Genomic DNA, 25,212 nt, shown 5'->3' on the forward strand with positions numbered 1-25,212 from the left:
CGGAGCACTTTTTAATTACACTGAGAAAAATTATCTGTTCTTTCACAGATGGGGAGAAAGTTGTGGCCTGCCTCAATCAAGCATTTTTGACAGCTAAACATGATTTTTCACTTAGATTTGTCACCATGTAGCTTTGTTTGAAATTGGCCATTTTTGACTCTATACTGCCGTTTCTACGTATAAAGTTTTATTGCACTATGTCTGGGTTACAGCAATATGTAAAGACTAATCATTTGGAGTGGCCATATTTGCATGTGTCTGTCCCCGGAAGGGTGGACTGTGATTTTATTGGATGTCTGCAGCTATTACCTTGAAGGATAAATTTTCATTTTTCATCTATTCTTCCCCATCTAGACTGTATCAGGATTAACTGTAATTCCAGTAAGTGCCTATTCAAAATTTTTAAAATGTTATTCCTCCATTATAAAATTATGCAAACTAGATGAAAAGATTGTGTACAGTTTACAAGCGTTGATAACTCAGTACTGAAATGCTATATTAATTACATGGGTGTACAAAGTCATCATATATTCTCTACTGTAAATTGAACATTTTCTCTTTCACCTCTACTTAAACCTCAAAATTAAGTAAAAATTAAGGACACTAAACGTTTTAAATAGAGGGGGAAATAGTGCAAGGTTTCTTATAGCCTTAGCTAGTTCAAAGTACATAACTATCCTGCTGAATTGATCTAGCTGGGTTCTTTTATTGACAATAGCCAAGGGGTATTGAACAAGAATTCATGATTTTCCACCACTTGTCCTACAGTCTTTTTCCCATTGTTCCTTGTACTTTCACCCCTAATCTATGGTGAGATTCTGTGAACATAATTGTCCTTACTACAACAATTCATGTTCCATAATCCTTCCAAGCAATTAACGATACTTACTTGATGCTTCCTGCACAATTAGTTTTGCTAAACCCTTGTTTTATGGATATGTAAGATATGGGTAGTATTAAGTTAAGGACATTAATGTGTCTGACAAAAACTACATTTGTATGATGATTTTTTACACTCTAATCATATAAGAACCCTTAAATTGAACAATTTTTATCTGCTATGCATGTTAATGAAACAGAGGGAAATATTTGCCAGATGAATGGACTAAATTTTATCCTTTCTGATATTATTTGGATTAAGAGGATATATTCTGAAAGGGAATAAAGGACTGTGATTTTATTTTGAGTCAGAGGAGCTCCAGAATGGTGTCAACACAATTATCTATAGTAAGTTCCGTAGATTTGATTTGCTTTATTTTTTCTCATTGGTTTTGGTGTCCAGAATTGGTCCTACACAAATATTAAAAGCCAAATAAAAACTATTTAAACATAGCCTCCAATAGTACTAAAGTCTCCATAATTAATTAGAATAATTACCCATAATATTTTTCTAGTCCATGAAGAAAAATAGGAAGCCACATTTCCTGCTATATAATATGCAATAATATGCAATGCAGATAGATCCTGCACTAAACAAGCTGCATGAGAACAGAAGTAATGCTTCATTTGTAAAGAAGGTAAACAGAAATCATATCATAAAGCAAAATGTTCTTTAGGTGAGTATTATATTCTTAAATATATTCATACTTAAAATCTTAACACATTTTAAAATTGCATTTTAAATTAATGTAAAACAAATGTGTCTGCTTGTAGGACAAAGTGGCTTCTTCATAAGAATAGCATTTCCTACGGTTTGAGTTCAAGGAGAAAGTACGTTCATATGTCTGTTGCCAAATGTATATGTGGTCATGGAAGTTCCCACAAGCCATTTCTTGTTGCCTGTCCAAGGACTGGGCATGTCTTTTTCTTGAATATAGGTCTTAGATCTAGAACAAGTAGCTATTTGGCACAAATGCAATGACTTTATTTGCTGTTGGCAAATACAATTTTTCTCTGAAGGAAACAATAGATTTCCTTGATTTCCTATAGAATTTCACAAAATCCCTCCCAGAGGAGATTTAATAACTTTGAAGAAATCTGGAATTATTAATCCATAATATATCATTTGTTTTGCTTTGTGTCAACTTTGGACAAGCTCAGGTCCCATAAAAATTAAGTAAAATGAGTTGTGGACATAAATGACATCTCAGTGTTGGATCAAGAAAGAACCTACTAAAGTAGAGCAGGTAATCTAATTAGAGAGCCTATGGGCTTGAAATGAGCAGTCTTCAATGGCAAGGATCCCAATACAGTGATTATTATGCCATTATTAATCCTTCTTGTCTTCAGACTGGAGAAAAGCCTGTTGGGAGTCTTTGGGTTAAGTTTAGAGGTGAGAGCAACAAGGATGGTGTTGTGGTGGACGTCTGCCGTAAACCGCCAAACCAAGAGGATGAGGTTTTCTTTGGACAATTAACAGAAGTTTCCAGATAACAGGCCCTGGTTCTAATGGGGGACTTCAATCACCCTGACATCTGCTGGGAGAGCAATGCAACAGTGCACAGACAATCCAGGAAGTTTTTGGAGAGTGTTGGGGACAACTTCCTGGTACAAGTGCTGGAGGAACCAACTAGGGGCCATGCTTCTCTTGACTTGCTGCTTACAAACAAGGAAGAATTGGTAGGGGAAGTAGAAGTGGGTGGCAACCTAGGCAGCAGTGACCATAAGATGGTTGAGTTCCGGATCCTGACAAAAGGAAGAAAGGAGAGCAGCAGAACACGGACCCTGGACTTCAGAAAAGCAGACTTTGACTCCCTCAGGGAACTGATGGGCAGGATCCCCTGGGACGCTAATGTGAGGTGGAAAGGAGTCCAGGAGAGCTAGCTCTATTTTAAAGAAGCCTTATTGAGGGTGCAGGAATAAACCATCCCGATGTGCAGAAAGATTAGCCAATATGTCTGGCTTAACAGTGAAATCCCTGGTGAGCTTAAGCACAAATAGGAAGCTTACAAGAAGTGGAAACTTGGACGGATTACTAGGGAGGAGTATAAAAATATTGCTCAAGTATGCAGGGATGTAATCAGGAAGACCAAAGCACAATTGGAGTTGCAGCTAGCAAGGGATATGAAGGGTAACAAGAAGGGTTTCTTCAGGTAAGTTAGCATCAAGAAGAAGGTCAGGGAAAGTGTGGGACACTTACTGAATGGGGTAGGCAACCTAGTGATAGATGAGGTGGAGAAAGCTGAAGTACTCAATGCTTTGTTTTGCCTTGGTCTTCTCAGGCAAAGTCAGCTCCCAGACTGCTGAACTGGGCGGCACAGTGTAGGGAGGAGGTGAGCAGCCCTCAGAGGTGAAAGAACAGGTTAAGGACTATTTAGAGAAGTTGGACATGCACAAGTCCATAGGGCTGGATGCAATGCATCCAAGGGTGCTGAGGGAGTTGGCTGATGTGATTGCAGAGCCATTGGCCATTATCTTTGAAAACCTGTGGCAATCAGGGGAACTCCTGGACAATTGGAAAAAGGCAAATATAGTGCCCATCTTTAAAGAAAGGGAAGAAGGAGAACCCGGGGAACTACAGACCGGTCATACTCACATCAGTCCTCAGAAAAAATCATGCAGCAGGCACTGAAGGTACATTTTGAAGCACTTGGGGGAGAGTAAGGTGATAAGGAATAGTCAACATGGATTCACCAAGGGCAAGTCATGCCTGACCAACCTGATATCCTTCTTTGATGAGATAACTAGCTCTGTGGATATGGGGAAGGTGGTGGATGTGATCTATGGTTACTTTAGCAAACCTTTTGATACAGTGTCCCCACAGTATTCTTGCCAGCAAGTTAAAGAAGTATGGATTGGATGAATGGACTGTAAGGTGGATAGAAAGCTGGCTAAATCGTCAGGCTCAACGGGTGGTGATCAATGGTTCAATGTCTAGCTAGCAGCCAGTATCAAGCACAGTGCCCAGGGGTCGGTCCTGTGGCGGGTTTTGTTCAACATCTTCATTGATGATCTGCATGATCAGATGGACTGCACCCTCATCAAATTCGTGGATGACACTAAACTGGGAGGAGAGGTAGAGACCCTGCAGGGTAGGGATTAGGTCCAGAGTGACCTAGACAAATTGGAGGATTGGGCCAGAAGAAATCTGATGAGATTCAACAAGGACAAGTGCAGAGTCCTGCACTTAGGATGGAAGAATCCCATGCACTCTACGGGCTGGGGACCCACTGGCTAAGTGGCAGTTCTGCAGAAAAGGACCTGGGGATTACAGTGGACGAGAAGCTGGATGTGAGACAACAGTGTGCCCTTATTGCCAAGAAGGCTAATGGCATACTGGGCTGCATTAGTATGAGCATTGTCAGCAGATCGAGGGAAGTGATTATTCCCCTCTATTCGGCACTGGTGAGGCCATATCTGGATTATTGCGTCCAGCTTTGGGGCCCCCACTACGGAAGGAATGTGGACAAATTGGAGAGAGTCCAGCGGAGGGTAACAAAAATGATTAAGGGGCTGGGGCACATGATTTATGAGGAGAGGCTGAGGGAACAGGGCTTGTTTAATCTGCAGAAGAGAAGAGTGAGGGGGGATTTGATAGCAGCCTTCAAGTACCTGAAGGGTGGTTCCAAAGAGGATGGATCTAGGCTGTTCTCTGTGGTGGCAGATGACAGAATTTGAGGTCTCAAGTTGCAATGGGGCAGGTCTAGGTTGGATTTTAAGAAAAACAATCACTAGTAGGGTGGTAAAGCATGGTAATGGGTTACTGGTGGAATGTCCATCCTTAGAGGTTTTTAAGGCCCAGCTTGACAAAGTCCTGGCTAGGATGATTTAGTTGGTGTTGGTCCTGCTTTGAGCAGGGGGTTGGACTAGATGACCTCCTGACGTCTCTTCCAACCCTAATCTTTTATGATTCTATGACTGTACTAGTATCTTCTCTAAAATGACAATCCTCAGTATCAGCCCCTCATAGCATAGTCACTTTTCTTTGCAGTTTGTTTATTGTCTTTCTGGCTTTAGAAGAAATCAATTGCCATGATTAGTTCTAACTTCCCTTTATTAAAGGAGGTCCTTGTGTATTTAGTGGGTTTTTTGAGCTTTCAATACCCATCATGGTAAGTATGGCAAAGTTAATTATCTGCAGTTGCTGGAATTTTTCAATTACCAGGTAATGCTTAGTGTTCAGTTCCCGTATTTCGAGTTTCCAATTATAGTGCTTTATTGTTCTTGGTATTCATTTGCTTACTTAAAAAAAAGTACTGCATTTGAAGGAAAGGCATACTAGTGATTCCAAAAAAAATAAATCTAAACAAAACAACATAGTCCTGAACTGTGACTTAATTTACTGCCCAATGTAATATTATAGTACATCCTTTGCTTTCTTTTGGGGGGAATGTGGGGGTTATTTTGTTGAAAGCCTGATACAACAGCCAAATGTTTATATTTATAAAAATAAATTTCATTTTCTGGGTCAAGGAATCCCTGAAGAATTATTACACTGGATTGCCTCCGGTTCTGCTGCCTACAAATCAGATTATGTTCTTTATTGACTCCACCCTCTAATTCTACTCTCTGGACTTTGACACCATGTGTTATAAATTGGCTAGCAATACAGTCAAATTCAGGTAGAAATATCTGTTATCTGCTTTGAATTTGGAGACATAGCTATTAAAAATCCCAGTGTTTGATCCAAAGAGAGAGAAAATATGAATTCAAGCAGTTTGTTTCCTACGGTGAATAGCAACAGTGAATAAAAACTGTTGCCCTCCCCTTTCCACTTCTCCTCACACAAAGTTTAAAATCTATCTTCTGCTCCCTGCAGATCAGATTATAATTTCTCCATGGGCTACCATTGGCTCTCAGAGCTGATATTAAGATTTTTTTTCTTTTCGTCATGTTCATGACTCTGAGTTCATGAGTCGTCATGACTCTGCTTTTTGTGCATGTGCTGGGCTGCAGAAGGGATCAGCACATTTTGCAATATTTTAATCTTTGCTGTGAGGCACAGATTATTTAAATTTCAAGATTTATCAGGTGACAAGTTGCCAGTGAGCTATAGCTAGTCAAGAATATTGTGGAAACTCTTCATTGCATGTCTCTTGTGTGAAACTGAAAACCTAGTTGCTGTGTTGAGATGTGGCTTTTCAACTTACATTGCCTACAAATAACAAGTGGATGACATGTAAATGTCAAACTATGTTCTTTGTTTTTTGTTAGATTAGAAAATTATCATCTTTAAACAAACACAGGCTAGTGGAAACCCTCTTACCATGAGGAGAAAATATCATAGCTGAAATGCTGTTGTCTGATACAACCCAAAATCAGTTTAGAGCCTGCTTTTCAGATCTGTAAATTTCCTAAATCAGATCCTTTAGCTTGAGGGTCAATTATATAATCCTTTGAAACTGCTGGTATTTTCAGGTAAAGGCTGAGACTAGCACTGGGGCCAAGCAAAAGCTTATATTGCAAATCAGAGTGCCACTGTGATTTTAGTATTTAATGTTCTCATAAAAAAGGGTATTTACTCAGAAAGAACCAGAAAGTGAATTGTTTGAAAAAATAACAGATGCAGAGGGTTGCTTTGTATTAGGCACCTTGTAAAAAAATCCCAAAATTCTGAAGCTTATAATGGAAATTGGTGGAGGGCAGTTGTAACTGGAGTCTAGGGCAACCCTCAAGATGCATACCAGCAACTCTCTGACAGGGTGGGGAACTTTGGAAACTACAGTGTGGCAACTAAGTTCATTTCCATGTGAGTTTGGAAGAGATGGTTGCTAAATTTTCATAAGACTCTCAAATCCAAGTACAATATAGTACATCCAGTATCTGATGCAGTGCTCTCCATTCTTATACTAAATGTATGTGCCATAGTAAACTTCTGTTGCCTCCTCCTATTTCAAAAATGTAATACACTTAAGTGTTGTGTAAACTAGTGTAGGGGAAAATCTTGCAATCCTTACTTAGGCAAAACATGTGTTGAAGTCATTTGGCATTTTGCTTAGATAATATAAAGGCAGGTCCTGGCCCATCCTGAAAGTATATTATTTTTTCACATGGCTCCTCTACCCTATGCCTTAACCCTGGTCTACACTTCTGGAGGCTTTAAGCTGATAGAAAATTTACAAAGGCTCTACAAGGGCAGGTCTTCACTATCCGCTGGATCGGCGGGTAGTGATCGATCTATTGCAATAAATTGATCCCTGAACGCGCTCCCCATCGACTCCGGAACTCGAGCTCACAAGAGGCGGAAGCGGAGTCAACAGGGGAGCGGCAGCAATCGACTCGCCGCCATCCTCATGGCCAGATAAGTTGACCTAAGATATACCAACTTCGCTGAAGTTGAAGTTCAGCGAAGTCAGCTTAAAGCATCCAGAATCAATGGGTGAAATAATGGTCCTATTGAAGTCAAAGGGGTGTTTGCCAATGACTCCAATAGAGGCAGGATTTCACCAAATAAGACGTAAATGCCAGATGTAGAATACATTTTTGAATAACTGTAGTATGAATACAGACCTGTTATTTCACTTCATATTTTCACTCACTACAATGGCTGGAAAACCTTGTTTAAATCCCTCTTTAACTCTTATCTCTTGCTGTGATGCCTATAAATTACTACCAACTGAGTGACTAGGCAGATGTTGAGCCATGACTACCAAGACTCCTAATTCTAATGCACAGTGTGTTTGTTTTCTGATATCTCACCCTCCCACCCCTTTTATTGATTTCTTCTGTATGTTTTGTCTTGTCTTAATCCTAGAGAGTGAGCTCTCTGGGCTGGGCAGTGCATTTTCTGGTTTTGTACATTGCCCTGCATATTGGGACCCCAGGTCTAAAAGGAGCCTCTAATAACTACTGTAAAAATACAAATAATAAGTAATAATTTTATACGCTGGACAGTGACTAACATTTTAATGTTGGAAGAATCAGACACCATTGCTCAATGTAGCAAAAAAGAGAGGTGTTGTTTCTGGGAATAATAAAAATAGATTTTGCTTGTAAAATACTGACAAACAGGACCAGTCCAATGGCCCCATAACTAGGTCTTGTACATTGTCATATAAAAGATTTCCATTCAGCTCTCTGAGCCACTGTTTTGCTCCCTTAGTTGTCCCACTGAAATTAATGGCAAGCGTCAAGGCTAATTCCCCGCAAGCACTCTACAAATAAATGCTTGCAACTCCAGGCTTGGATTAAACTCCCAAGGTTACAGCTTTTCTCTGACCTTGGATTGTTAGATGCTGCCACCACTCAAGTGCAGAACCCCTTTGAGAGCCCAACTCCAGGGTTATGAAGGCTGACCTTTCCTTGGTTGGGTCATGTAGCTGCACTTGCCAGTGCCCCTTAGTTAAATCTAAGGTGGAGATCATTTGGGCAGTCCCAGTTTCTCCAGTATCTCATCTGTGCATGGCACTGGATAGTTCCATGGGTGAGTTATAGCATATAGCTTGCAGTAGTCCACGCAAAAGCAGATTTCCCTATCTAATTTGAGAGCCAGAACCACTGGAGAGGCACATGCACTCTCAGAGGGGCGGATTACACCCGTCTGTAACATGTCCTTAATCTCCCTTTCTACTGCAGTTTTGGCTTGAGGAGCCATCCAGTAGGATTGGGCTCTAATTGGGCGAGCATCACCTCTGTCAATAGAGTGGTACGCCCGTTCTGTCCATCCTAGGGTGGCTGAAAACACTGGTGCAAAACTGGTACACAGCTCCTGGATTTACTGTCACTGCTTATGCCCAAGGTTTATGGAAAGACTCACCTCCTTTACGCCACTCTTGCTTTTCCCTTCATAGTAGACTCCTTCAGCCCACTCAGCGTCATCTCTCTCCTGGGCTGTAAACTGGAGAACCTTGATTTCTTGGGAATAAAAGGGCTTTAGAGAATTAACATGGTATATCTTAGGTTTTAGGGTAGGGTTTGGGAATGTTATGAGGTAATTAACAGCTCCCAGGCGCTCTCGGACCATAAATGGCCTCTCCCATGACTCTTCCATCTTATTGGCCTGGAGTGCTTTTAGGACCATGACTTGGTCACCAAGTCTAAAGGAATGCTCTCTGACATGTTTATCATACCAGGCCTTTTGCTATTGTTGAACATCCTGTAGGTTTTCTTGAGTAAAGGCTAGAGAGTCTTTGAGGGTGGTTAAAAGTCCAAAATGTTAGTTTCTGGAGAAGATGTAACCCCCTCCCATTGCTGCTTCACCAACTGTAATGGCCCCTTAACTTCGTGACTATAAACGAGTTCAAAGGGTGAAATCTCCAAACTGGGATGTGATACAGCTCTGTAGGCAAAAGCAACTGCTGCAATACTAGGCCCCCAAAGTTCCATTAAACTTCTCCACTAGGCCATTTGTTTGAGGGTGGTAAGGGATGGCAACCAAGTGGTTCACCCCATGAGCTTCCTAAGGATGTTTCCTGGTCCCTGCCAGTAAGTTAGTTCCTGAATCCGTAAGGATGTCAGAGGGCCAACCTACTCTGGCAAAAATGTCTGCCAGTGCCTGGCTCATGCTTTTAGCCCTGGTGTTGCTTAGAGCTACTGCTTCTGGCCATTGGGTGGCAAAATCCATGAAGGTCAGTATGTACAGCTTTCCTCTGGGTGTCTTCTTAGGGAAAGGACCCAGAATATCCACAGCTACATGCTGAAATGGAACCTCAATTATGGGGGAGTGGCTGGAGAGGGGCTTTCCCACGATCTGGTACATCTCACAAGACCGGACATAGGTAGAAACATCCTTGCCCATTTCCTCCCAGTGGAATGACTTTCCCGAACGGTCTTTGGTCCTATTCACCCCAGCATGGCCACTAGAGTGATAGTGGGCTAAGCTCAAGAGCTTTTCCCCATACTTAGTTGGAACTACCAACTGTCTCTGAGGATGCCAGTCCTCCTTGTGCTCACCAGCAAGGATTTCCTTGTATAAGAGTCTTCCTTCTCCAACAAACCTGGACATATTAGAAGAGCTGAGAGGCAGTGGTTGTTCCATGCCACTGTCCTAGCTCTCTTGAGGCTTTCATCTGCTTCCTGCTCTGCCTGGAACTGCTTCCTTGTTGCTGGAGACATCAGTTCCTCATTGGATTGTGGATCTAGGCTTGGTCCCACTTGAAGCGATGCAGGTGATGGGGATGTCTCCGTCGACTGTGAACCACTCTCCACTGGTGCACTAGGTTGTATTTCAGGTTCTGATTGTGCTTCTTGCACTGGTTTAGCTGTTGCTGCAGGTGCAGTCTCTGTGGCACCCTTTGGTGCTGGTTCCCTTGACTCTGGTGGGGTTGCAAGCACAGGCTCCGTTGCTGACTGCTCCACCAGTTCCGATCCTTGGGCTGGTTCAGGCTGGGTCCCAGGAACTGGATCTACAACTACTGCCATAGACTCTGGTCTAGAGTCTGGTTCCACCACCTCTGGCCGGGTCCCGGGATACAGACTGGGTCCTTGTAGGAAGCTCAGGAATGGAGTTAGGTATGGAGACCTGTTTAGCCTGGCTGCGGGTGACCATCCCAATCCTTTTTATTAGCCTCACATGGTTGGATAAGTCTTCTCCCAGCAGCATGGGAAAGGGATAATCGTCATAGACTGCAAAAGTCCATATTCCTGACCAGCCCTTTTACTGGACATGCAACATGGCTGTAGGCAAGTTAAAAGAGTTGGCCTTAACGGGTTGCACTGTCACTTGGGCCTCTGAGTTGATGAATTTGGGGTCCACCAGGGAATGGTGGATAGCTGACACCTGTGCTCTAGTGTCTCTCCACGTAGTAATCTTCCTCCCACCCCCACTCACAGTTTTCCTTCGCTCTGGGGGTATTTGGGAGGCATCTGGGCCTAAAGGCTCTCAGTGGGATCCCAGGGTGATGAGTTGCTGTCGGCTGGTGCTCTTGGGGCAGTTGGCCTTCATATACCCCAGCTCATTAGATTTAAAACATCACCCAGCTGACTGTGGGCTGGGGTGAGGTGGGTGGTTGGAGAGTAGGGTGGTGGTACGAGAGGGCATCTGGGGGTCTCCCTGGCTGTGTGGAGGGCTCCTCCTTGCGAGGTGGGGCCTTGGGTTGACCCTGATGGTGGGGGTGTCGTGTCAGGTTGCCCCTTCTGGAATCCCCACCAACTGCTACTAGCTTTCTTCTTCTCCACCACCTCTACCCATTTGGCTCCGATCTCCCCATCTTCAATTACAGTTTTGGGCTTCCCATCTGGGATGTACCTTTCTATTTCCTCAGGAACACCCTCTGAGAACTGCTCCATTTGCATTAGGAGAGACAGAACTTCCAGAGATTTAACATTTGCTCCTGATATCCAGGCATCCCAATTTTTTACAGTGTGATAGGTGTGTCAGGGAAATGCCACGTCTGGTTTCCACCTTAGGGCTCTGAACCACTGACGGGCATGCTCGGGTGCTAGACCCATCTGAACTCTGGCCTTTTGTTTTAAAAGTTCATTCTCTTTCATGTGTTCTTTGGGCATTGCAGCTGCAACCTCTGCTAAGGGTCCACTGAGTTGTGGCCTCAGCTCCACCGTCTACTGGTCTGTAGGGATGTTTTACCCAAGACAGGCCCTTTCGAAATTTTCTAAGAAGGTCTCTGTATCTTCACCTACCTTATATGTGGGAAATTTCTTGGAATGGGGAGCGGTACCTGGAGGAGGACTGTTAGGGCTACCTGGCTGACCCAGCTTAGCCTTTTCCAGCTCTCAGCACTTCAGCTCTGTGTCCACTTCTAAGTGCTTTCTGGGCTTGATCTGGGTATGTCTTCTCCGTAGCATGCCTCTTTGGGAAGACTGGTTGCTCTAGTGTTTTGGTGCCCAACCGCAACCTCATGCACAGGGCTGACCTACTCTATCCTAGCTATTTCATTGCTATGAAGCTAGAAAAAAAAATAAACTCCTTGTTGGACTCCCTGGCTTTGCAGGCTGAATCCTTTGCATGCCTGTTCCCCCTCAGGCAGCAAAGAAAAGAAAAGAAAGAAAAAAAAAAACCTGCCTGTCTTTGCAGGCTGCCAAAAGGAAAAATGTGTCCTTTTAAAATTCTGAGGTCTGTGCTTCTGGTTCAAAGTGATCCCACCGCTCTGCCACCATGTGAAGGCTAATTCCCCACTCTGGCACTTCGAGTGCAGAAGGTGGGGGCCTGCAAGGACTCTAAAAATTAATACTTGCCACTCCAGGCTTGTATTGAACTCCCAAGGTTATAGCTTCTCTCTGACCTTAGATTGGCAGATGCTGCCACCACCACCATTGGTAGATGCTGCATAACCCCTTTGACAGCCAGGAAGGCACACTTGGGAATTCCTTCTGGTGGGGACACTCAAACCCTTTCACCCCCACCCCTCCGGGGAAGAGCTAAGAAAGAAAAAAAAATGGAAATCAGCTGTTTCCACCAGCTATTTAAACAGCATGTGCACAAACCTCTTAAGACACAAAAATCCAGTTCTCTTCTTGAAAAAGTTAAATATTTTTAATTAAAAAAAAAGAAAAAATAAATCTGGGAACTCAGGCTATTGCTAGATTTTAAAAGAACAACTACAAGGATTAAGCACCAAGAATAGCTTTCTTGAGACCCCGCTTTATGATTACAAGGAAAGCAAAAGCACCTGGGGTTAGCACAGAGGAGTCCACAAGCCATAAAGAAATAAAAAGAGCTAAATCAAATCACGCCTTCCTAGACATTTCCTGATCTACTTACATATTTGCGGTTTCAAATGAGTAGTTTCTAGGTTCGATACCGAGCATTTTTCATACCTGGCCCCAAGGTTCTTACAGCATAGTTGCTGCCCTGTCCACCTCTCCCAGGGAGAACAAACACAGACAGACAAAAGGGGAATCTTTGTTTCAATTTTAAAAAGTTCTAGCCTTCTCATTGGCTCTTTTGGCCAGGTGCTCACTCACTTCCTTTTACCTATGCAAAGTAGTGAGACTTTTTAACCCTTTACAGGTAGAGCAATTAGAGAACAGCTACTAAGAGGGATTTTATAGCTACTGGCTGGTTGGGTGTCCATAAAAGGGAGCTCCCCCGCCCCTTCATTTATCATAGCACTACTCATGTGTAAGTAGTACACAGCATTGATTGGAAATGCTGCATGAACACCTGTTCTTGTGGCATGTTCACTGGCAAGGCATCCTGCAAATCCTGGGAAAACCAAGGAATCATACAAGATTATCAATAAACAGTAGGGGAATTAAATAGGTGATTGATCAAACAATGCTGTTCAAATTCAATCCATTTTCAGCCTGCATTACAGAGTTCAAGCAGTGGGGAAATTTAAATAAAAACTCTACAGCCATTTGAAATCTACTGCTTGTTGTAATGCATTTAGTTGCAGTATCAAGAGGCTTCCATCTGTGCTCTTGTAGATGTTGCAAAATCTACTTTCATGATGAAAATGGCTAATCAATATCCATGTACTATCCTTTTATTATCTGCTGACAAGACTGACTAGAATATAATATCTCTGTTCTTTTTCCATCCTGGACAATGGAAAAACAATAAAACACAATGGGCTGGATCCTTGGCAAGTGTAATTTGGCACAGTCAATACAGCGGCATTGAGTTGTATCAGATGTTTTTGATCTGTGCTAAAAAGCATGACATTACTGTCAGTGTAGCGAAAATCAGCATGGCATATGTGGAGTTCCTTCTGTTGCATAAATATTATCATGAAACAGCACTATCCACCCATGCAGCCTCATGAAACCAGCATCCACTGCTATATGGAAGAGAGAGCAATCATTGGATCCCCCAGCTCTCTCCTTCACCATCATCCACCAGCAGCTGAAAGAGAACATCTTGGGAAGGTGGAAAAATGAAAGAGATTAATATACAAAAGCAAAATGAAATAAGAGAGCAGCTTGGATATTCCAGACCCATTGAGCTTAATTTGGGTTTTGTCACAAGTCTTAAATTTCTAGCGCACTGATGCAGGTGCAGACATGGAAACACATAATCTGATCCTCAGTTCCCCATTTTCTCCAAGGGTGGTGGGGGTGCCTGTACTATGACATGCAGATAACATCCCCTGCAGCACCACCTTAGCAATCCTGTCTGGCGTGCCTGTGGTGGGGAGGCACAACCAAGGCCTGACCACCTGTACAAAAAGAGGAAGAGGGAGCTTCCCGACCCTGCTCCCCTGCTATCACCTGCTGCCGCTACTGCTGCCTAGGATACAGACAGTGAGCACAGGGAGTTAAGCAGTCACTTTATATTCCCATATTTCCCTATGCAGATGAACGGCTAGGGTCATAATTGGGCTTGTAATGAGTAGAGGGAGGGAAAAGAAGAGTCCGTTCTCCATGTCAATATGTGCAGGGAAAATAGGGCTTAACTTAAAAAAATTATGTCCCCCTATTATCCAGGTTTAATCTTGTCCTTTGGTTTGGGTTTTGTTTTTGTTTTTTAAAGAAATTTTGTTACTGTGAAGAATGTGTAATGTATTTTTACAATCTGTCTCACCCCCATGGAATCTCACCATCATTTAGGGTGTTGAAGCTCTTCACAGAGAATTCAGAATACAATGCCATGAAAATAGCATTGAAATATATATATATATATTTTTAAACAGTAAAATATTGTAAAAAATCATAAATAGTTGAGGCAACCTTTCCCAGGTCCTGACAGCAAGTAAAACTTACAAATGTCTGTGGAAAAAATGCCTTCAGATGGATTGTATCAGTCAAAAGAATTGTCTGAGGAGGATGAGCAGGGCTCGAACTGGGCTGGCTTTCAGGGTCTCACTAAGCTGTTCCTTTACCAATAAATAAATGAATAAACAAATAAAAGCCACCTTCTTCTCCAGAAGCTCATCTTTCTTTTAAAGAGACAATTAAGCCTCTAGGCCTTATTTCCCCCAAGATATCCTGAAAAACATTAAATGAATATAATTTTGCCTAAAGATAAATGTCAACATTGTTAACTGTTTTGCTGCTGATAGGGTGGATTTGATTTAAATCAAATTGATTTAAATCATGATTTAAATCACTAGTAAGGAAGACTCGATTTAATCATGGATTTCTACATAAAAGTGCATTCTTGTTGGTTGTTATAACCTTAATACATATTCTTCACAACTCATAGATAGATGTAGGTTTCATTTTTAGAAGGTACACACTATATATTTTTAAAGTGATGTATTTTGAAAAAAAATCAGATGAGTTTTACAGCTATACAGAAAATGAATGATTGTTTGGATATTTCATTTATCAAAGGTAATTGAAGCAGATATTCATGAAGTTATTGGGAGGTGAACTATCTCCAATTCAACAGGTTAATCATTAATATTTGAAGGATTTTCTTCAATAGCAAATATATAATATTTTAACAAAACAAGCATATATATTTTTGAATTTAGTTAAACATTCAAGTTTTTTAAAATCAGGTTTCTTTTTGTTAAAGTTGTTTTTAATTAAAATGGTTAAATGGAATATTTTAAAAAATAATTAAATCGACTATGTCAGCCAGGTCAACATGAGAAACTTAAAACATTGGCTTCTGCAGCTAACTCAGTCGTCTTCACCTTCATGTTCCTGTTTGTTCATAATCTGGAAAAGAAAAACAAGCTTTCCTACTTTTTCAGGTCCCAATTGATTTCTCAATTTGGAATGAATTAGTCCTGCAGAAGAAGCTACTGCTGTTAAAAGTGAGATTATCACTTCAACAATCTCTGAATCCAAATGCTTAAGTGACTTTCACCAGTTCACTAGTGTGACTTTCTTTAAAACATCATCAGCAAACATATATGTATTGAATGTTTCTTATTCCCAGACTGGGTCTCTTTTACGGCCTGCTGCCATTATAGGTTTTCCCTTCCAGTGAGAGAATGGTATGGTAGATCTCAAATCAATGAAGGCTACACTCAGAAAGACCTCAAGACTTCTGGAATATGCTGCTCAATCAATTTCATGTTTGTTTCTACTGCCTGTCCCTCCCTTCTCACATTTATCTCAGACTTCTCCTTGTCCAGATCTATTCCACCCCCAACTATCTTCTATTCATTGAACTTTTTGAAACTCTGCACTTTTAGAGAGAGGTAAGGGATGGATGGACTCTCTGTACACAAATTTGCAGAGGGACAATAGGGTTGAGGTCTGTTATTTCTCACCTCTACATATTATTTATTTATTTATTTATTTACTTGTTTTAAAACATTTTTTCTGTTAACAAGCACGTTATCTCTGAAGACATAAATCCACAGTTTGAGAACTTCAAAACTAAGCATCTCTGATGGTATCTTCTAGACTGAGCAGAGTCCCATTGGGTAGATAGAAAGATTAACCTAAATGATCCATTCAGAAGCCCCTGGAACCACAGAAGATTAGGTCCATATTCCATGAACTATTGGAATTCATTTACAAAACTTTTCTTAAACATTACATGAATATATTGTCTCATACTATAGAATTAGAATTTATAATCCCTATTCCATGATGAGATATCTTTGCTCTATAATGTATCTTAATTAAAAACTACCTTTAGATAGGTTTCTTCCTCAAAAAGCATTTTACCAAAAAATCCAATTTAAATTTTAAAAAATCTGATTTTTTTTTTAAATCATTGATTTTTATCCACACTGGCTGCTGATAAAAACCTATTAGAAAGGTACAATTATACTATGAAGATATGCATGGTCAACTGAGACTATCACTAACGCTTTCAACCCCTCATACTTGTAAAGCTAACAAGCCAGAGAGAAAGAGTGAAGCCCAGGTGAGCATCTGAGCCCTATAGAAGAAGAACCAGTCCTGCAGAGCCCCGGGAAGCATCTGATCCTCGGTGACGGTGAGCCAAGTCTGAGGAGCCTCAAAAGAGGGCCTCTGAGCCAATGAAGAGGAAGCTAAGCCTGAGGAGCCCAGCAGAGACTATGGTATGTCTTAGCACCATCACTTGGGAGCCAGGACCCAAGGAGTCCCGTATTCCCCAGCAGAACACTCATGATGGTATCTGCACAATGTACTGTGAGTGGTGGCATAGTATGGCATTTCAAATGGGTAGAATTTGGTTTGCGGGCAAAGCCTGGAAAGGAACCACTTATTATTTTCTTTCCTCCATTTGGACCTCTGAGGATGATCTCCTCACATTAATGGTTGATACATTATGTGCAAGAAAAGATCGATCACATGCTGACCTAAAGTATCAGAATGGAAACCCTAAAACGAGAGTTAACCGATGAGAGTGACACTCAGTGAAGTGGAATCACATGTAGCCAATTGCCTTCTGATTACAGCTTTAAACAGAACTGGTCCAAGGCTCTTGAAATCAATCTGCTGCCTCCCAGCCTACTCCTGCTCTCACTCCCCACTGGAGTGCCAGCAGCCACTATGGTGCACCAATTCAGACACCTAACCTCTTTTCTCCTCCCTTTCCTCCTTCCTTATTTCATCATCCTCATCCCTTGTCTGCTGCACTTTTTATCTCATTTCCCACCTACCACCTTGGAATGAGCATAAAGTCCTCTAGTTATCCTGATAGTGTGGCTTACATTTTGTATCCCTTTACCTGCTACCTTTGGTCTGTTTTCTCATCTATTTAGATTGTAAACCTTGGATTGGAGCAGGAATTGTCCCTTATTGTGTGTTTGTGCAGTGCCTGGCCCAGTTGGGGTCTCTGTGGACAACCAATTATATAATAATAATATGCCTGTGGCTTTTCAGCTCAAGATGCTGCATTCTGCACTAGCAGCAAGCAGTGGCCGATTCCTACTTAAAACACACTTAGAGTGAGTTATGGTAATAAGCCTCATTGTCATGAAGTTGAGAACAAATCATGGAATAGTGAGGGTTTAAATATATAGCTCTTTAAATATATTTTAAAGCACACAGAGGAGAGTAGCCATCCTAATTATTAAGTGTCCAAACCACAAGGTGTTAGCCAAATGCATGTTTTTAATGTTAGTACAGTAATATTTGTCTCCTCAGTAACTGCCTCTGCATTAATTCAGGAGCAGTAGTGGACTCCCATTTTGATACTTTGTTGTCAGCTAATGAACCCCACAGGGTCCTGCAACATTGTTTCAGGAAGCCAGATTCTTATGGCATATTAGTTATGTCATGACACCTTACTCTACAAGCAATCCCACTGAAGTAAGGGTATCAGAATCTGATCCATAATGTGCACTGTTTGTGCAGTGATCATTGATGGCAGTACACACCAGCTCACTCTGTGTCTGCTCTAGAAGGGTAAGTCTCTTCCATGAAAACATCCATGCTTACATTTTCTATTATTAACAATTTTGCGTAGCTCATATCTGTATTGATAGTGTCACATAGATGATAGTTTTAAAGAAGTAGCTAGGAACTAGTGTACTTTTTTTCAGATGACACTTTTTCGTAATCAGTGGAAACATGGATAAGCAAGATTTTAATGTACAGTGGAACTTAATTTTTCCCTCATTTTGTTCTTTCTTCCTTCCTCAGTCAGCATTTTGAAAAAGTCAGATGGCTTGAATAAGTCAGGTTTCAGCACTGTTTGGTGATCATCAGTTTGTTTGTTTTTTTCATGTTACAAAGCTGATCTATCTTAATTTTTGGGAACTAAAGTATAATACTGTCCTCAATATTGCAACCATTGACTACACTAAATACTATTACTTTCCAGAGAAGAATACATTGAATAAAAAACTACAAAAATATTAAAATTGGGCAGATAACCATGCAAAAGTCAGGAAATGCATGAAGGTGGGGCAGTCAGTCTTAGCTCTAACCCTTGCACCTAGGAATTTAAATATGGTATTTAATTATGGGATTGGATATTAGTTCTCCAATTATATAACAGTCTATAATATTAGAATTGTATGCATGGTGATTCTGACGTGTACTGTGTGCATCCAACATACCAGGTGGATGGTACTTTTGTATCTACATCCATCGTACAACTGCAAGGTGGCCAAGTGGTTAAATTTTTATTTCAGGTGTCTGTATTGTAAATGTTGGGAACCAGCAATGTTCACTGGTATTCACTTCCCTTATTATGGCTCTTTTAGGTTAATAAACTGGGTTGTAAGTATATTGGCACATTTCCTCCTCCCTTACTTCATCAACCTCATCTTCTAACCTATCCCCCACCCCCCGTCATTTAACACCTGCCATTCAAAACAAAACTTCAGATGAAATGAAGAAGCCATAAACCCATCATCACCCTGCCAGTGAAGAGTCATTGTAAAACCTTGTCATCAGAAACAACAAGGAGTCCAGTGGCACCTTAAAGACTAACAGATTTATTTGGGCATAAGCTTTCGTGGGCTAGAACCCACTTCATTGGATGCATGGAGTGAAAATTACAGATGCAGGAATTATTATACTGACACATGAAGAGAAGGGAGTTACCTCACAAGTGGAGAACTAGTGTTGACAGGGCCAATTTGATCCGGGTGGATGTAGTCCATTCCCAATAATAGATGAGGAGGTGTCAATTCCAGGAGAGGCAAAGCTACTTTTGTAATGAGCCAGCCACTCCCAGTCCCTATTCAGGTCCAAATTTATGATGTTAAATTTGCAAATGAATTTTAGTTCCGCTGTTTCTCTTTGAAGTCTGTTCCTGAAGTTTTTTTTTTGTTTTCATTTGCTCCTTTTAAATCTGTTATAGATGTCCAAGAAGCATTTTAAAAACTACAATACCCACCTGGGAAAGTGAGAAAACAGATTCACAGAGCAAGACGGGTACCCAGAAATCACCTACTACAGGATAGGCCCAACAAGGAAAATAACAGAACACCACTGGCCATCACATACAGCCCCCAATTAAAACCTCTTCAGCACATTACCAACAATCTACAATCTATCCTGGAAAACGATCCCTCACTCTCACAGACCTTGGGAGGCAGGCCAGTCCTCACTTACAGACAGCCCCCCAACCTGAAGCAAATACTCACCAGCAACTACACACCACACCACAGAAACACTAACGCAGGAACCAATCCCTGTAGCAAACCTTGTTGCCTACTCTGTCCCCATATCTACTCTAGCGACACCATCTGAGGACCCAGCCACATCAGCCACACCATCAGGGGCTCATTTTCCTGCATATCTACCAATGTGATATATGCCATCATCTGCCAGCAATGCCTCTCTGCCATGTACATTGGCCAAACCAGACAGTCCCTACGTAAAAGAGTAAATGGACACAAATTGGACATCAGGAATGGTAACATACAAAAGCCAGTAAGATAACATTTCAATCTTCCTGGAAATTCTATAACAGATTTAAAAGTAGCTATACTTGAACAAAAAAACTTCAGAAACAGACTTCAAAGAGAAACAGCAGAACTAAAATTCATTTGCAAATTTAACACCATTAATTTGGGCCTGAATAGGGACTAGGAGTGGCTGGCTCATTACAAAAGCAGCTTTGACTCTCCTGGAATTGACACCTCCTCATCTATTATTGGGAGTGGACTACATCCACCCTCATTGAATTGGCCCTTTCAACACTGGTTCTCCACTTGTGAGGTAACTCCCTTCTCTTCATGTGTCAGTATAATAATTCCTGCATCTGTAATTTTCACTCCATGCATCCAATGAAGTGGGTTCTAGCCCACGAAAGCTTATGCCCAAATAAATCTGTTAGTCTTTAAGGTGCCACCAGACTCCTTGTTGTTTTTGTGGATACAGACTAACACGGCTACCCCCTGATACTTGTCATTAGAGTCTATCAAAATATGGGGTGTACACACATGGGTGGCAACAGAGGTGTCAAAAGCAAAAGTTTCAACGAATTTTTAAAAAAAGCCCACAACAATACTAACCACAATACTTATTTCTGATTTATTATTAGAGTGGTCAAATAATTAATAATTAATAACAAACCATCTATTTTATTAATTTTGCCTCTTTTTCTGTGTGTGCTGATTGTCATGAGCAGTTGTGATGTTCTCAGGTTTCTTTTTCAAAATTATTTGACGAATGCTTCCCAAGAATAATTTTTTATTTCCTTTTTCACAAGGAAATCACTGTGAATTTTTGGAATTCAAAACTGAACTTAGTTTTAGATACATTGATCACATGGTATTGTTTCTAAGAATAACACACCTCAAATCAGCGATTTGAGGTGTGTTATTCTTAGAAACAATACCATGTGACCAACGTATCTAAAACTAAGCTCAGTTTTGAATATGACGCTCAGTTTATATATATGAATTCAGAATTCACTTCAGCAAAATTCTCCAATATTTGCTTTAAATTCTCTGTTTCCATTTATATTGCTGTTCGTAAACAATTTGCTTGTATTTTTGTGGGAAATACTTGTTGCAAATGTGTTTTAAAAACTGTTTTTTTTTTAATATTGCAATATTTTTCCAAATGGGCTGAAGTTACAAGAAGATTTTTGGATGACAGAAATCAAAAACAGTTTAACTTTTTTTAAAAAATCAAATAAATCTGGCAAAAGAATTACTAATTTTTTATTATGATTCAGAAAAGCATTAAGTATGTGCTCTAAGTTAAACATATGTTCAATACTTTTTCAAATAGGAATGCTTTCCTGAATCCAGTTCTCAGTACTGAACCTTGGAGCTTTTCAAAATATCCCCAAATGAATAGCCATCCTACTGAAGATGTACATTGCTGTTCTAAGAAGTACAGGTTCACAGTAATGCATCTGTCCCAACATAGATTTGTGCATAAGTTATAATTGGTATGGTTATTTTTTTTAAATTGAATACTGTGGTATGTTGTGCTATCTTGGTCTGTGAAAGGTGAACTTTCTGCCCACTTAGGTATAATAAAAGAGAGGAGAAAATAATGAGAGAACTGGTGTTAGTGGAATTTGCATGTTAAGGCTGGCAAACACAGCTGGTGAGCATTGTAGGAGATCTGCAAATACATTAAGAAATTTTGCCAACTCTTCCTCCTCCTCTCGCTCGCTCTCATTAATTGCAATTTTTTTGAGTAACATGCTTTTACATTAAAAAAGAATCCATTTGACTTCATGGGAGTTGGATCAGGCCCTAAATCCATAATTCTTTATATACAAGTCTGATTGGTTTACCCAGCTGCCTGAGAAACTTAGCTGCCCATCTCAAATCTTCATGCTGACTTGAAGAAAGAAAGAAAACATAAAGATGCTTTATGCAAACTCTGCTTGAATTCATTGTGCCTGAGTCTGAATTACCTTACACTGGTGTAAGTCAGGAGTAAATCCATTGTAATGAAATATTTTGCTCCTGTGGCCAACAGTGTGAGATCAGAATTTGGCATAATTAAAGTGCTATGCATTGAATTCTTGCAGAATCAGGCCCATATATAGGACCTTGGTAATAGTTTTCAATAAGCAGCAGTCAAAATTAAGGGCCAGGCTCTGTTCTCGTTTGCATAAATGCAACCCCAGTTAAATTAATGGGATATTATGTCTGTGATTTTTTCAAATCCGCCTCTGGCATTTGGATGGCTGGGTCCCATTAAAGTAATCTTATTGATTCCAAAGCCAGAAGGCTGTGATCTTCTAGTTTGACCTTCTGTATAACAGAAGCCATAGAACTGGGCAGCTTTCAAAATCTCAGACTGTAAGTATGTCCAATGGCAGAATTTGACCTTAAAAGTGTTGTATCTGTGGAAGATATTCCATATGTATGTATTAGTTCCATATATGTGATTGTTTTTCCACTTCAAAAAGGTGGGTTATGCTATCACCACTTTACTTCTTATGAAGCTAATCACCATTTCTTCAGTGAAGAATTGTAGCAAGCTTTTAGCTCTTGGATATGCTAAAATGTTATTTTCCATTACCACTATGAAAATAAGGATGGTAACTCTTTTGCAGTGTACGTTCAGAAGAGCTAATAGTATTAAAAACGTTTTACCAATGTGTGTCACTGACAATTTCTTACATTGAAAAGACGTTTCTATATCTAGTACATTTTTCACTGGTGACTATTAAAATGCATGAAGCATCTATTATAACAATTCTAAATGCTCAGCTACTTATTACTGGAATATTACTGGAACTGTTTCCTAATGATCTCTTCTTGACAATTACCTTAATAAATCATATTCAGGTAGTTGTTAAAATTTCCATTCAAGTACAGTTCTTTTTGCTTGACATGTTGAGAGGCTAACGTATGATCCCTTGCAGCTGATTTTTAGTCTTCTGTCCATCAGGCAAGTTACTTCAAAGAGGTATTACATGTTTGACGTGAGACATAAAGAGGTTGGCTAACACTTGGTGTTCCAAGGTCCAGTCACTATGATAAGTGTGCAGAGGGATAAATGCTTTCTCACCCAGTGATATTTGGTCTAGGCAGTACTGAAGGAACAAGATACAAGATGAGGAACAGGATATGGAATCAAAAAAAAATGTTATTAAAAAATTAAGGGGGCCTAGTATACTTAGCTCAGTTTTGTTTCCTTCTTATTAAGACTGGATTTTACTTCTTGTGCATTGTCGAGATAACCATTTTACCTCTAGCAATGAAACATACATACATACATACACACATATATATGACATTTAGTATTATTCAATCACTTATATTTATGCAGTTCCTTTTTGTATATGCACCTTAAAAACCATGTCACAATAATAGCAAAATCTGTTTGGAAAGGAAAGACAAAATAGGTAAATCAGCTATTCCAGATTAAACCACATGCGATAAAGTGTTTATGTATTTGATCTGTGGAGACAATGGATGATATAGATGAGGGACAGAGTATGGGTACTGTGGGCCAAAGAATTTGTCTTACCAAAATTATAAAAATACAGCTATGAGTGTATATTCTAGTTACTTGGTTGACCATGTCTAATGGTTACCAATAAACTTCAAATTGTCCATGCAGTGTTTTTTACAAGATCCCACTAACTTTAAAATGAGTATGCTGTCTCCCTGGAGGGAACAATGGAGGCACTGTACATCAAAAGTGTCCAAGGACTGAGATATTTTTTCATAAACCTCCAGCCACTAAATTTTGCATATGTTAAATATTATTTTAAAAGCCAGTTGATAAGCTAGTCAGCTATGAATGACAACCATGCTAACTGGAAGAGGCAAAATTGTGGATGTTTGATTTTATGAACTGACAGAAGTGTAGGCAGGGAGGTGCTCCTGAAAAGGTGAGGAGGGGAATTTTTAGCAAGGAAGCTGATCTGCCTTTTCAAAACTAAAAATACAGAGATTCCTTATATTGTCCAGTGGTACTATATGCAATCATTATAAGAGATAATTAACAGTAAGGAGAATTCTGGATATTCACTCAGTCTAAACCAATTCCATCTGACTACCCATCATTCAGTTTAAAAAATAATTCTGCCATTCCATGTTTTAATTTTATACAGACATAAATTACACAAAGCAACAGTCTTCTTGGAATCAACAGAAAGAGTTGTGTATTGTTTGCATGGAAATAATAGTCCAGTAGTAATCACAGAATGAAATCCCTGAGAGGATGCATATGAATGTTGGAAGAGTGGAACCAATGACAATGTCTTGAGGAATGCTTCAGTTAATAGTGGCTTCATTTGACTGTTATTAACATGTACCTACTAAAAGTGGCAAGTCATAAATAAATTGAAAAGTAGCTTGAAATAAATAAATTCACAGTGAAAAGATCTAATTTATGGAGCAAGTACACACTGATTACAGTTCATTGGACAGAAAACATTTGAAGATAACGTTGAAAATGTTCAGTAAATCTAGTTTTCATAAAAAGCCGAAATTAAACACATCCACAATTTATTATGGAAGAGATGTGTGTGACAGCTTAATACTTATCACCTTTTAAAAATCTTTACATGAAAGGATCAGTAGTTTGCTGCACTCTTTATAGAATATCTTTTAAGTCCAAGAATCATACGGCATAATCTATGTTTGAAGGAAGCTAGCTGGATACAGTAGAAAAATTCCCAGATCAATCAATATACAAATCAGCTGCCTACATAAGACACAGATAGCTGTGACATCCATTATCCGCCGATTTCCTCAGATGTGAGCCACATAAACTTGAAAAGCATGTATTAAATCTACTGTATTGATAATCTGGAAAAGTTTGGTTATTCTTTCTTTACAAGAATACTATTAACAAGAAAGTCATGTTTACACTTAGTTCCAGTGCAGCCACAGTGGGAAATACTGACCGGGCCTTTCCAGATCTGATAGTGAACAATCAATTCAGATATGTCCAACTGTCTTATTGTGGTTGGGTACCTTTCATTCCCTGCTAATGCAGTGGAGACCAGGAATCCCTTAAGTCATGGACATAAAATGGTGAAACTGGACCAGTTATTCCGCAAAGTGTGAAGATGTTATAAACCAGCTCATAAGCTAAGGACAGATGCAGATGAAGTGATAATGACACTGCAGAAGGATCAAACTGAGGGTAAGACTGAAACAGCATAATTGTACAAGGTAAATGAAGAGGACCTTTTTTTAAAAAAAATAGCTA

The 25,212-nt window shown here is 40.1% G+C and overlaps 1 protein-coding gene across 31 annotated transcripts in view; it reads left to right on the forward strand.

Moving 5' to 3' along the window:
* The window catches only part of NRXN1 (neurexin 1), a 1,248,790-nt gene that overhangs the window by 595,543 nt on the left and 628,035 nt on the right, over positions 1 to 25,212 (forward strand). For 27 of the 31 annotated variants that reach the window (XM_073339213.1, XM_073339185.1, XM_073339187.1 and 24 more), the window contains one exon: positions 355 to 381. The exons of the other annotated variants lie outside the window; for them this stretch is intronic. In XM_073339213.1, the coding sequence (XP_073195314.1) occupies positions 355 to 381 (27 nt within the window). The remainder of the gene's footprint in view (positions 1 to 354; positions 382 to 25,212) is intronic. 31 annotated transcript variants of the gene reach the window in all.

The sequence above is a fragment of the Lepidochelys kempii genome, chromosome 3 (assembly GCF_965140265.1).
Source record: "Lepidochelys kempii isolate rLepKem1 chromosome 3, rLepKem1.hap2, whole genome shotgun sequence".
In the NCBI taxonomy this organism is placed as follows: Eukaryota; Metazoa; Chordata; order Testudines; family Cheloniidae; genus Lepidochelys; species Lepidochelys kempii.